At 37.4% G+C, this 14,771-nt stretch overlaps 1 protein-coding gene across 7 annotated transcripts in view; it reads left to right on the top strand.

Moving 5' to 3' along the window:
* The window catches only part of rap1gapb (RAP1 GTPase activating protein b), a 248,153-nt gene that overhangs the window by 194,305 nt on the left and 39,077 nt on the right, over positions 1-14,771 (top strand). For all 7 annotated transcript variants that reach the window (XM_074669251.1, XM_074669249.1, XM_074669241.1 and 4 more), the window contains 4 exons: positions 2,555-2,602; positions 5,246-5,284; positions 5,417-5,602; positions 7,445-7,548. In XM_074669251.1, the coding sequence (XP_074525352.1) occupies positions 2,564-2,602; positions 5,246-5,284; positions 5,417-5,602; positions 7,445-7,548 (368 nt within the window). In that variant the 5' untranslated portion in view covers positions 2,555-2,563. The remainder of the gene's footprint in view (positions 1-2,554; positions 2,603-5,245; positions 5,285-5,416; positions 5,603-7,444; positions 7,549-14,771) is intronic.

Raw genomic sequence — 14,771 nt, 5'->3', positions numbered from 1 at the left:
ATGTCTTAATTCCCGTTGCTTTTTTTTTGTTCCATTTTCAAGTCTTGAAATGACTTGAAACAAGACATTTTGTCTGGACTGGTCAGGTTAATGTGTCTCATATTAAGTCTAAAAAACATTTTCTACTGAAAATGAGAAAAAAACACTTAAATGGAATTCAGTTTCTTGTAGTGTATCAAGTGTTTCTTTTTTGTTTTAAGTAAAAATTGTCTCTTTATACTTGAAAGGAGCCAAATTCACCTGAAGACTCGCCGATGAAACAAGTGAAAAGTTACTTGTATAAAAACATTATTCTAGTTTCAAGCAAATTTTTCTTGTTTCATTGGTAGATTTTATTTACTTGTTACAAGCAATTCAGACCTCATTTTGGTTTTGAAATACCTTGAAACAAGACATTTTTCTGGACTGACCAGTTGAATGTGGCTCATATCGAGTACAAAGACATTTTTTACTTAAAACAAAAAAGAAACATTTTATACATTACAAAAAACTTAATTCTATTCAAGTATTTTTGTCTTATTTAAGTAGAAAATGTCTCTTTAGACCTTATATGAGCCTCATCCACCTGACCAGTCCAGATAAATATCTTGTTCCAAATTACTTTAAGACAAAAATGAGGTCTGAATTGTTGTAACAAGTTAAAAAAAATCTGCCAATGAAACAAGAGACATCTAGAAAATTTGCCTGAAGCTAGTGCCCCGTTAACACGACAACGTTTTATCTGAAAACGCCAAAACACAGTGAAAAAAAATCTGCGTTTACACGGAAACACTGAGGGACTGAAAATGCTGTAGTAAGCATGCCAGGCCTGTAGGTGGTGCTATAACTGTCCTGTCCAGAACTAGCTTTTAGTAGATCTCCACTGAAGTGAGGTTGAGCCGATCACCTGGTGTACTGGGGAATACTAAGAGCAGAAGTGGAGCAACAGATGCTCATTTTGTTAAAGACAGTCAGTAGATTGAGCAGCACAAGCACAACACAGTAGTTTGCGATGATTGTTCCAACAGTACTGTTGTCCTGTTGTGTTTTATTTTACTTGTTACAAGCAATTCAGACCTCATTTTAGTCTTTAAACAACTTGAAATAAGACATTTTTCTGGACTGGTCAAGTGAACGTGGCTCCTTTCAAGTATAAAAAGACATTTTCTCCTGAAAATAAGACAAAAACACTTGATAAGATTTCAGTTTTTTTCCAGTGCAACAAGCGGTTCAGTTCAGTTCAGTTCAGTTCGTCTCAATACAGCACACACTAGTGGTGTTTCTTTTGACTGAAACAAGGAAAGGTCCCCTAATTACCAACCTGTACCATCCTACTTTTTGGTCCCCTTCTGTTGGGGTTCCAGACAAACCGATCCAACCCCAGAAGGCGGAGCTAGAAACACTGGAGTCCGTTGATTGGTCAAAAGAAGTGTCACTTCCTGTGCAACAGCAGCTATTGCATTTCTCCTTCTCTGAAAACAAAGCTTGATTGTTTGTAACAAAGAGACACATGGAAATTGCAAAGACAAATTGCTGGATGTGTCCCATCTTTGCTCTTTGTTTGCTGTGTCGCGTTTTTCTTCTTTGTTGGATTTATTAGCGGGGTACACTGTGTCATGCTGCTATGGCGTCACGCTATCACAAGCAGTTGGCATCCGGCTTACCTGCCGCCTTCCAAGAAGGGCACAGTTGGCTGTAGAAACAGGATCAGGGTATCCTGATCCAAACCGGACCGCTAAGTGGAAGTCATGTGGCTCAAGCTCAACCAAGATTTGTTTCTTTATTACCGTTGTTTTTCAACCACCATCTAGGGTCTGATGGGTATATCTGGTGTCCCAATGGAGGGGTACCAAAAAGTGGGACGGTACGGGTCGGTAATCTGGGGGTCTGTCCTCACTTTATTCAAAGGAAATGCCGGAAAATGGGTGCCATACGAGACAAACCAAACTGAACCCTTTGGTAGAAACAGGTTTTTTGTTACTTGTGGTTGTAAAGCACAAAAGTCACCTTTTACACTTTGAAACTTTCATCTTTCAGCAAACATCACAGGGGATAACAGAAAGGAACAGAAAGTGAAAGCAGCAGAAAAACATCTGCAAAGTAAATGAAAGCGTTTCCCATTTCTGTGTGATTCATCCCCTGAAGTCCCCTAAAAAGAGAGCATCAGATTCGATCACATTCAAGTCACGCTGCAGGGTTTGGACAATAAAAGGGCCACTGATCAGGAATGCTGAGTTACTCATCTCTGCTTTGGGAGCTGTCAGTGTTTATGAGTCAGAGCAGAATAAAAAGGCTCTGTTTTTGGCAGCTTTTGGCCGTGAAGTCGAATGGTGGTTGATGTTACCTACGGTTTCTCTTTGCTTATCTTCTCCAAAGCCCTTCAGTTATCAGTCCTCTTCACTTTCCTTTTCTGCAGCTCATGTGATGATCCAGCTTGTGTTGTGTCAACATGAATTACTGTCACGAAACCAAACAATCAAAACTGTCTGCTACCTTCTCTGCTGCTGTTGTATCTTAATTTTCTCTGTGCATGTTTCACCTGTTCCCCCTCACGCTTTGTTTCCTCTCCCTGCAGGGTTTCAGGATGGACGAGCAGAGATGCCCCCTCCCGCCGCCGCTCAAAGTGAGTCACAAATCCTCCCCTCTCCCCACAGAGCGCGGTGTGGTAAAGCATCAGCTACAGCAGAGTTATAAACCTTTCCTTATCAGCTGTCAGGCAGGCTTTAGGACGCTCTCCGGCTGAGTTAGGTACTCAGCTCAGGACTGGGACTGCAAATCCCAAAATGTCCTGCTACCTGGGAGGGTGGCTGATGTGGGTGGCTTTGGCAACAGGCTCTGCAGGAGATCTGAGGTGGAGTAATATGGAGTAGAGAGTGGATTCTGATCATCTCAAGAAGAAAATAAAGCATTTACTGAAACTGGCTGACAGCAATCAGAAGCCTGACCTTTAGAGTACAGGTGTTCTTAGGGTATGAAAAGGTTTATAAGGAGGAAACAAGAGACAAAAGCAGAAAAAAGGAAGAGTCATTCATTAAAACTGAAAAACAAGGAACAAATCATACTACTTATTTGGTACCAACCCAATATTGGAATGGTCACTATGAAACATGGTTCATACTTAAGACTTCTGGCCGGACATGTTTTCCATGTACATCCACAGTAACCACTGAGAGAAGCAGACTGGGAAGAGTCATCACCCTGAGGTTACAGCTCACAAGTCACGTGTCAGACTTAAAAGAGCCGATGCTTTGTGGTGAATCAGAAAAAGCCGATTCCCAGCGAGTGAGAGCCAGATCCCAACTATTTTTCCCTTTGTCACTCACCTCTCACTCAATCACTCAGCTCATGGCAAAACTTTGTTTTGACTGACAGAATGACAGCCATGCAGCCAATCACATGTGAGGATACAGGATCATACCATTATGTGATAGCAGAGAGGGGGACACTCAGTCAGATCTTTAGATATATTAACAGTATTGTCAATTTAAAAAGACAACAAAACATAAACATAAACAAAACAAAAATCAGACAAAGGGGAAAAAAAAGAAGAAGAATGAAATAAGATTGAAAAAAGTATATATATTTATATATATCTATATCTATATCTATATCTATCTATCTATCTATCTATATATATATATATATATATATATATATATATATATATATATATATATATATATATATATATATATATATATATATATATATATATATTTATTTATTTATTTATTTATATTACATGATTGCTAAGAAATATGTATATTTATATTCACAAACACACAAACTCACATACATAGTTAACAAAACAAAACAAAAAAATAGAAAGAAATCAGATGGAAAGAAAGGAAAAATTTATTTATAAAATAAATGAATAAAAATAATACTAAAAAACTTTATTTTTATAGCACATTTTGAAAATGATGTCACAAAGTGCCTTGCATTATAAAAACTAATTGAAAATTTAAAGAGAGGTAAAAGATAAATGTGAAGAATTTAATAGAAATATAAAAGGCCATGAACAACCACCAAATAAAAGTAAAGAAATGTCTTCAAAATAAAAACAATAAAACATTAAAACAGATAAAAAAATAAAAAAAAGATAAAGCATTTTTGATCTTGCCCATGGTACTGTCAAATAAAATGTTAAAAATGAAATGATTTGATGATTTAAACATGCTCAACTTAAATCTCCAATAAAAGCACAAAAAGTGCGCTTCCCTGATCTCCTTAGGCAGGTTGTTCCACAGAGTGGCAACAACAGTACAGTATATGTGCTTTAAATATATATATGACTGTTATAGATTAATGTTAATGTATATTTATATATACAAACACACATATATGAATATGTAGTGAACATAATACTGGTATACAGATAATTGAAAAGATGAGAGGAGCCCACAGCTAAAACAAATTTCAAGATCAAAGCAGGACAAAGGCTACAAGGTGCCATAGTTTCATCCTGAGAGTCTGGTCTGTGGGTTTTACGAGGAGCTGGAACGTCCAGGGCGGCTTTAAAACTCTCAAGATTTAATTATCTCATCAGGTCTTTGAAAACAGGAGAGTAATGGTCCTCATATCCTACAGAACTTTTGTTCTGACCTTTGAATAGAGCGGCGTGTCTTCTGTAGCTTTAGGCAAGACATAAGGTCCAGTAACTACTGTGAGAGTGTGGGAAGGGAACTTTCACACGTTACCTTTTTACCTGTAGAGAAACACGTCCAGGTATGTTGGAACTGGCCTCGCTGACATGAAAATGACATGATAACATTCTCAAAAGGTTTTTGATGCAGCAGATAATGTGACAGGAGATCTTTAATGTGCAGAGAGGAGTTTTCTTACTATCTGACGTCTAATGATGTCTTTTAAATCACTCTGAGAGAAGCTGCTGATCGTCAGCTTCTCATCCAGCTGGAACCAGAATCCTTTCTTCTCAGGACTGAAGGTCATGCTGTTGTTCTGTTTTTACCTTTGTCCTTAAATGTTTCTACACCAAGTCTCTGAAGGTTATAAAACATTTCATCTCCCTCTGAATAACTCTCAGTTAAACATGAGAGTAAAGCCTGAAACCTCAGAAACAGGGTTTATCTGAACGACGGTTTATGTGCTTTCTGTTCTGTTTTCAGGAAAAGAAATGTAACCCTGAAAATGCAGAACTGTGTTCACTGTGATTTCTCTCAAAGGAGAAAGTGAAAGTTAAACTAGAAGTGTGTGTTTGTCAGCTGTTTGTCGTTTTGACTCATTTCTGTCTTCCTCCCTGCAGACAGAAGAGGACTACATCCCCTACCCCAGTGTTCACGAGGTGAATTATGTTTATACCCCACATGTTAATCCAACTGTTTCATAGATGTGTTTTAAACATGTCAGATACCGTCAGAGAAGAGAAGAAAGGTATAGTAACACAGACCCTCTGTTTTCTTCTCGTCTTTTTTAGGTCCTGGGTCGCCGCAGTCCTTTCCCGCTCATCCTGCTGCCACAGTTTGGAGGCTACTGGATCGAGGGGACCAACCATGAGCCCAAAGACACACCAGAGGCCGAGCAACCTCCGTGTCCCGCCTCTCAAGTCAAACTGGAGACAAACAGCACGGCCAAGATCTACAGGAAGCAATTCATGGGCAAGGTAGAGACAGAAACTGACAGTTAGCTGTAGTTGCAAGCGTTGAATGAAAATGAAAATTACATCAGAGTTTTTCAATTTTTTTTTTTTTTTTTTTTTTTTTTAAAGAAAAGGTAGCAAGAGCTGTTTAAGTCATAGAGTATTTCATCATTCTGTCACCCTTACATGTGTATACCAAAATAAGCCAGCATAAGATCTGGATTTCTTTAAAAACATCAACCTCGATCAGCTTTATGGCTAAGACTCCCCCATGCATTAAGATCAAGTGTCTGCAACCTGCAGCTCTGAAGCCTCAAACAGCTCCTTTGAATCGGTTTTTGAAAAAACATATTATTGGATAAAGAATTTTTATGTCTCTTACAAATGATATCGATGATTAAATACGTTCACACTAAATAAAATTATGTGTTTGGCAAAGTTTAAAAAAAAATCTAAAATTTTTAATTTTTGCAACATTTTAATATCTAAAAGAAATCAAATTATCTTGCAAATCTAAACATTTTAAAAATTGTGTAAATTTACTTAATTTCTAAAATCCTTCCAATTTTTTGCCAATTGCAAAATTGTTGGAAAATTTTGCAATTTTTGCTATTTGAAAAATTTTAAAAGAACTGTTGAAATTTTGAATTTTGAGACTTTTTAAAATAAGATAAAGAAAGATAATTGAATTTTTATTTAAAATTGTAAATCTTAAAAAAAAATTCAATTTTTTTTGAATTACAAAATCAATTTTTTTTAGAATTTTTTTTGTTTTGCGATTTTTGCTTAAAAAAGTTTAGAAAATTGAAATTATTGAAAAAAAATCATTCTTTTCAAGTTTTTGAATTTTTTTTTTTCATTTCCAAATTTTTGCAAATTTATTTAAGTTATAAATCCTTGAATGCCTTGGTTAAAAAAATTGCAAAATTGTTAAAAAATGTTGCAAGTTTTTGCAAATTGAAAAGTTTTCAAAAACATAATATTTTTGAATTTTTTATTATTTTTTTCACAACTTCAGCATTCAAAAAAACTGAAATTATTTGCAAATTTATTAAATTCAAAATTTTTGAAAATTCATTAAATTTCTTCCACCCAAATCACAAAAATTGCAAAATTATTTCTAATTTTTGCCATTTTTTTTTTGCAGTTTTTGCATCTCTGAAATTTAACAGTTTTAAAAAATGAAAAATTTTTGAAATTCTTGCAAAAAAATTTTTTTCACATCTTAGACCTAACATGTAAAATTATAGATATATATCTTTTACACTTTGTAGCTATTATTTTAAAAATAGATGATCATTTGTGGCTCAGGAATGACTATAATCCAGGTGAGCTGAAGCAAAATAATCACAGGTACAGAATCCTGAAGTGTGTTTGTGAGGTTTTCACCTGAACAGCTTCAGAATCCCTTCAGAAAATGGGAACATAAGGAAAGCAAATGAAACCAAATCCAGATTCATCCAGGCCTGTTGAGCATGATTGGATACTTGTTGCTTAATTACACCGAGGCGTGCCGAGCATGTGCGTGAAAGGATCTGCATAATGTGGCTCTGCTGATTTATGCGAGGTTCACTTTTAATTTGCTCGTTCCTCTGAATGCAGAGGCTGCTTTGTGTTTCTCAATATCATAATAAACCTAAAAACAGAAACTAAGCGCTGTGTTTAAGCAGCTGCGTGTTTAAATTAAAAATGTGTAAAATTATTGCTCACAGGGAACTGAGCGTGTCCCCTTCATTAGAAGCTGTCCTGACCATTGCCTGTTTTTAATTTCTCCGAGCTGTTTTTAATTACCCCGTGTCAGCGGCTGTCAGGAGCTGTAGGAAGACTCATCCTTGCATTAAACCCTCCTCTCCTCTCTGCCCTCAGGAACACTTTAATTATTACACCATGGACGCCGCTCTGGGACACTTGGTCTTTTCCTTGAAGTATGATGTCATCGGGGATCAGGAGCATCTGCGCTTGATGCTTCGGTAAGTTTCCTCTTCTCTTTATTTCTGTTTTGTCGCATTTCTGCTTTTTTTCCTTCACGCTGTCTCTTCCTCTCTTTAGCTTCTTCTCTTTTCTTCCTTTGCTTGATTGTTTCTTTGTTTCCCCTTTTCTGTTCCTCTGGACCTGAAACAGCCCTGGTTACAGAAAGTAAACATGAAAGTGATATTTTTGTGTTTAGTCACAGACTTACCTTTTGACACTACTTCTTATGGATCATTTTCACTGCTCACGTTGCACAGTAACAGAGATGGAGCGTCACGTCTCACGGCTAACCTCAGTGATGAATGTTAAATTGTGTTTTCCAGCTGAATTGTTAACAGTGATGACGACTTGCCCCTTTAGTCATAGGGCACTCAATACATTTTCTAATCCATTTCATCTGCAATTAAACATCCAGACGTCTGCTGTTCATTGTCTGAGGAGTGAAATTCTCATAAATGTTTTCACTTCTCTTCCTCAAAGTGCTTTGAAATATGCTCCGTTCACAAAAGGCTCCTTTATACTTGCTCCATCAAGACCCCCAAGAGCTTTTTTTGAACTCACGCTGTGTGGAAAATAAATGTAATCATTCCACCTCGTCAGAATCGTCAAATTATCAAAGTAAGATGTCCTCCCAGAAAGCAGAAGAAATGAATTCAATCTTGGATTTTGGTCAGATTGGTTGTGTTTGGTTTAAGGTGAAAAATCATGGTTGATTCAAGGTTTAACTACAGTTACCATTTCAACATTTGGAAAACTGTTGTTGAATCAGTGAAGTTTTGAAGATGATTTTTCAAAGTTGAATGTTGGGCTCATGGGATTTAAGTTCCAGCTGGGATAGACTTGTGGGTTCAAATCCATCAACCCAACTTCCATCTGTTGACTCAGCACCTGGGTTCTTTGTGCTTCAAACTAGAGATACACTGGTGTGTTTTTTTCAGGGCTGATACCAATTTGAATTAGTCGAGGAAGTTGATAACTGATATTTGGGGTCTATATTCATTTGTAGTGAAAGTGAAAATATCAGCGTCCAAATTTGGTTTCAATACAAACTCCAACACTTAACTTTATTTAACACCTTTAAGCATATGTTTATTTAACAGCTCCCAGGCTCAGCAGCTGTCTTATAAAGTTAAATAAAATCTTAAAAAAAAAAAAAATAGCTCCCTGTAGTTTGGTTTGAAGTTAAGTTTTACGAATAATGGCTCTGCAGGTCATTAATTAGACAGTACTGTGGGTGGGACAATGCTAGAGACAAAGTAGTGACTGCAGACAGAGTTGTGGCTGTATTAGAGCCAAAATAATACAGTCTTAAATTTAATTTCTTAACGGTTGCCAGATTAAAAGAAAAGGCCGTGCCAATAACTGATGTGGCCGTATTTAGAACATCATCATAATTGGTCAACTATAATAAAACCATAACAGTTAAAGTCACGTGTGTAAGTTGATTCATTCCGAACATCCCCTGCAATAAACTCAAAATTTAGACAACCTTAAATTTCCACAATTTTCAATAAAATATTCTCCAAACTTCAGAAAGCTTCTCTCCTACATTTTAAGAAACCTATGTAAGTCAGTAAAAAAACTAGCTAAGTCATTTTTGTTGTGATGGCATTTAAAAACAGTGAGTGAGAAGGAAACACAGTTGATATGAGACCTGCTGTACATTGAAATGTAGACAGCCTGGGGCACGGACCAGCTGTCTGAGCTCCACATGGCACAGACCAGATTTCTGTCCTCCATTTAGCATTGACCAGCTGACTGTGCTTCTAATGGCACAGACTAGCTGTCTATCCTCCATTACGCATGGACTGGCTGTCTGTGCTTCACATGGCACAGACCAGCTGTCTGTTATACACCTGGCAAAGACCAGCTTACTGTCTCCCATTTAGCATGGACTCTCTGTCTGTGTTTTACATGGCACAGACCAGCTGTCTGTGGCTCTTTTTTTTAGTGTGTATAGTTAATTATCCAGATACCATCACCTGGCTGTTTTAGTTTGACTTAATTGTCACTTTTTGTATTATGTATTATGACTGTGCTGTGTTAACTTAAGCCCAGAGTCTGTTGCTTGTATTAGCTATGCATATAACATAACATTATTAGCTTGCATGCTAGTTCACTCATTTAATAATACAATTGTTTTAATGTATAATGAATTGAAGTTAAATCAATGTTGATTTAATTCTACATTCTCCTAATATTGATTGTATCATAATTTGATCAAGTTTGATTCATTTTTAGAACTGATTGAAAACTCAGCCTTGTTTCCATGTCGACCATAGCGAGCACTTTCTGTGCTTTTTCAGTGTCTTACATCAGTACTGTTCCCAATCTTCAGCCTGACAATATCACTATGTTGATTCAATCACTTTTTCCTGAGACACAAATACAAACACTCCCCTGAAGAGAAGTAGCCTTCTTTTTAAAGGGAAGTCAAATGTATTTCTGTTGTGTTTCATGTTAATGTTGCAAAGTTCTTCTCAAACATCAAGATTCTAATTATCCTGAAATGAAAACAGAAAATGTTAAGAGCAGATATAAATCACAGGCAGAGTTTTCACTGAGCCTGGAGAAACAAACAGCAGAGAGCTCAGATGACCTGAGTCACACTGACAGGGTGTGGGCAATGAGGAGATATGATAAGATGTAAAGGAAGCCAGGAATAGAGCAAAATCATCAAGATGTGTTGCAACCTCATAGGAGATGCTTTTTTTTGTTTGTTTGTTTTTGTTTTTACTTTATATCAATAAGATGAGCCAGGTTACGTTGGCTCTGCTTGGTGAGGTTGGAAAGAAGGATTGAACACCTTCTGTACACGAAACTATGCTGCAAACTGAGTTTATAAAGTTGGATTGTTGTTACGTTTTAAAAAATTAGCGCTATATAACCACAAATACCTTACTTCCTCACCTTACATCCAAAAGTTGTCTTAAACAAAGAAAAGAAGATGTGCTCTTCATTCTTTGCTTCCAAAACAAATGCATGCCTTGGCAAGAATCAGGTCTTTACAACAGTTGGTGATGGTGCTCATGGGAAACGGAGTCCTTATCCCAGAAAAACACTTCAGATTCTGTCCAAAGGTGTCACTGCTGTCAACACCAGGTTGTCCCCACTTACCCATTTTCGAACCATCTGGTGCAAGCGTTAGATCTAATCCACTGCCGGACTTAGCACTGGTTCTCTGTTACCCCTTTTCCACCAAGCTGGTTCCAGGGCTGGTTCGGAGCTAGAGCCAGACATAGCACCAGTTCTTTGGTTTTCCACAGACTAAGCACCGGTTGCTGGCTCTCAAATCCGGTGACTGGCAAACACCAACTCTTTGCTGGGCCAGCAGAAAGAACCACGTTACGTCGGGGCTACGGGCTGACGTCAGAGGGTGGGCGCAGGATTAGTGACCAACCAAAGCAGAGTGAAAATACAGAAGAGCACCATTTTTAAAAAGATGAGTTTGGGGTAAGCAAAACAACAGAAGAAGAAGATAAGTTAATACCCCATTTCTGGTAAAGCAAACAATTCCTTACTGGTTCTCACTTGAACCAACTGTGAACCGGCACTAGCACCAGCCGTGGAACCAGCTTGATGGAAAAGGGGTATGTGTTTCCACAGACAAAGAACTGGCTCCAGGTGCTCAAAAGTGGTGCTTAGCAAAGCACCAACTCTTTGCTTGGCCAGAGCTATGCACCAATTACCTCAGGGGCCAGGGGCCAGGATAGAGTGACCAATAGTTAATGATGAAAGATGTCATTCCTAAAGATGCTTTGAGGAGGATCCATTTTGATTGGACTGCCTCGCCACCTCCTGGCTCAGAGTCTCATGCCCACTGTTGTAAAGATGTGACTTTTAACCAAGCGTGAGTTTGTTCTGGAACAAATTTTCTTTGTACAACACAACTTTTTACCGGATACAACCTGACGAGGTAAGGTATTAATCAGTACAGTTACGTAGCACTGTTATTTGAAGCATGACAACAAGCAAACTATATATATGTGTACCTTACTCCAGTAGCCAGCTTCAGTAGCTAGCTTCATTAGCCGGTAGCGCCACTGACTGCCCGGTGCTCTAAGACATGTCTGTAACATGCAACGTTAGTAAATCCTGGTTATGTTCTGCCAGTCATCTACCAATCAGAGCTAACGTAACCTCACTCTTCATTTTATTGATAGATTCTCAAGTTTAAAAAAAATTAATGTGTTTGGCAAATTTTAAAAAATCTTAAAATTTTACATTTTTGCAACTTTTTAATTTTTTTTTTTTTTTTTTTTTTTTGCAAATTTGAAAATTTCAGAATCTTTTCAAATTTATTTTATATCTAAAAACCTTGACATTTTGGGGGAAATTGCAAAACTGAAATTTTTGCTATTTTTTTTCAAGTTTTTGCAATTTGAAAAGTTTTTAAAAAATAATAATATTAATTATTTAACTTTTTTCATTTTAAGACTTTTTAAAACTAAAAGTATTATGTGTAACAGACCACTGCAGAATAACTGCTGGCTGTGGGTTGGAGTCAACATTAGCACAAATAGTTTAGCACATGTTAGCCTTTAGCTCGTGCTTTATCTCTCTCCTGTTTATCTTTCTTTTGCTCTTCTGTCCTTTTTCTGTCTGACAGTTAGGCTCCAGTGTCCACCATCACTACAAAATCAATCACAGAGATTAGCTTTCTCTCTACTAAACTTCATCCGCGGATACCTTGACGTCCTGTAAATCAATCCGGTCCTGCTTGACCTGATCGAGAAGCTAAGAAGTAGCATTCAGGAGTAACCTTTATTTGCAGCCATTCATTCTCATTTTAAAGTGTGGATTATGATCAGGCAAATTTCTAGAAGGGAGACTTTTTCAGTATCACTTAGAAACTCCTCACAGCTCTTTTAAAAAGGAAAGCTGCTTAGCAAGTTGTCAGTTGTTTTGTTGGCGTGTCATCCTTCAAAACTTGAACTGAAGGTAAAATTGAAGCAGCAGTTCATTGTCTCTTATAGATCAGGTCTATACCTTGTTTATTTACAAAACAGACTCAATAGCCTGATGTTATTTAGCTCAGCTCAGCTCAGCTTTCAGCTCCTGACACAGTGTCCATGTTTCTGTGTTAAGACAGTTTCCATCTGCTTGAAATAGTGGGTCTCTGTGTCTTTAAGAGGGAACCTCTGAGGATGACCTGGTGTTAACCCTGTGGATAGTAAACAACAGATTCTTATTTCTAAGGCTTTCTTCTTGAACTTTACTTCCTGTCCTGAGTTTGCTCTTGCATTGTTCTTGTATTACAACACTGCAAAGATGAAAAGTGAAGATATTTGACCGACAAAGTTCAGCTCTCGGTCATCTGGACTGTGCTTTCAGGAGGCATCTGTACACGCTCAGTGCTTATATCTGCTCCTGTAACACACAGATTATGAACAAATAATCCCCAAGGAAGAGATGTAGTCTGCTACTTATGATTAATTCTTAATCCACTTAATGATATTATGGAATTAACCTTTGAAAGGTTGGTGAAATCATTGCAGTTTTGCAGAAAGGATTTATTTTTTGTTCATACAATCACAGCTAGAAACAGCCCATTGTTCCATTGTTGTGCTGAGAGCCGTGTTTTTATCAGAGAATGAATAAAAGCTTCAAGTGTTTTTGTGGTGCGATATTAGCGCTCTAGCTTTTCTGCTGAAATGTTGACTTTTAAAAAACGAAGTACTCCACAATCAGCCCTCCATTCAGCCGTGTTACGTGTGTGAAGCCTCCCACCCACCACACACACACACACACACACACACTCAGATTCAGATTTTGCTGAAGACAGACGTGGAGGAGAGTGACAGCATGTAACCTGTGAATTAAATTTAGCGTAGAGAGACTCCACTCCACGTTTTTTAATAGCAGCTCTCTGTCTTTGTTAATGGAGCTTCGCAGCGGATGAGTGTATCAGGAGGTATCAGTCACTCTGCCCACATCATTTTTCACACTGGGATGTTTTCCGCTCCGTGGGCACCTCCCACAGTCACCCCATCAAACTCAGTCACCTCAGTGTGTGTATTCACAGGCGCTGACTCACTCCGTCCATATTTAAAGCATCCATACAGTTAATCACATCCTCCTTTGTGTTACTGAAAATACTCTTACATTTTAAGTATAGATGTGAAATCTGCAGCCTGTCAGGTCTGCAATTTGTCAGTCAGAGCTGTTTCCTACGTCTCATTCCTCTCAGTGATGACTTTTGTACAGGATCTGATGGGCGGGCTTTTGCAGGATGTAGAAGTGCAGGTTTCAGGGAGCTCTGCAAGAGTCAAAGCAGAACTGCTGCTCATCCTTGAAAAGATACAGAGGTCTATGGCAAGCCCTTTTAACATTTAATACACATTCGACTCTACGTAATTAACATTATAGAATCAACAACATAATTGAGACCAGTCAAAATTAAATTTTGACTTGTCAAAAATACAGATGGAGATATCTGTAACTCAGTTTCCACTTGTCAAAACTGAGTTACAGATATCTGCACTGACTCCCTGAAAGCTGCTCTTCGCCTCGTCACGCATCCTAAATGTCACTTGCAGATATCTCTAATCCAGTTTTGACTATCCAGAATTACAGTTAAAGATATCTTAAATGTGATTTTGACTGTCAGAAATGTGCTCATGACGCTGGACATGCGAGGCTTCCCATTGGATACTGACCCAAATAAACTGGAGGAGAGAAGAGAAAAAATCATTTTAACAGTTTTCTTAGCAGAAGAAATGGCGATTGCAGTCATCGACAAGATATTTAGAAAATGCCATGAAATAGAACAAATTTATAATCAGGGACTTTGTGGGGAACAAGAGCTACGTTCACTAGAGAGTTGTGCAAGAAATCTATGACGCATTGAACCTTTTTACAGATATCTGCAACATCAATTCCCCTAGTCGAAACTCTGTTTCAAGATATCTATAATTACATTTTGACTAGTCAAAATAAAAGTTTAAAGTATCTCAAAATTGAGATATCTCTAACCACAATTAATTTAAAGATATCTGTAACTTGATTATAGATATCTGCAACTAAATTATGACTATCCATAAATCTAGTTGCAGATATCTACAATTTCATTCTGACTAGGCGTAATTCCAGTTCAAGATATCTATAACAGCATTTTGACTAGTCAAAATATAATTAAAGATATCTATAAATGCTATTATAGACATCTTTAATGGAAGGGGGTTGAAGATATCTTGATTTGGAATAGTGACTAGCCAGAATG

This window comes from Halichoeres trimaculatus, unplaced genomic scaffold, assembly GCF_033239565.1.
Source record: "Halichoeres trimaculatus isolate MK-OKI-2021-1 unplaced genomic scaffold, fHalTri1.1 fHalTri1_scaffold_1, whole genome shotgun sequence".
Lineage (NCBI taxonomy): Eukaryota > Metazoa > Chordata > Actinopteri > Labriformes > Labridae > Halichoeres > Halichoeres trimaculatus.
Note: the sequence above shows the minus strand (reverse complement) of the source record. Positions and strands in the feature narration are given on the sequence as shown.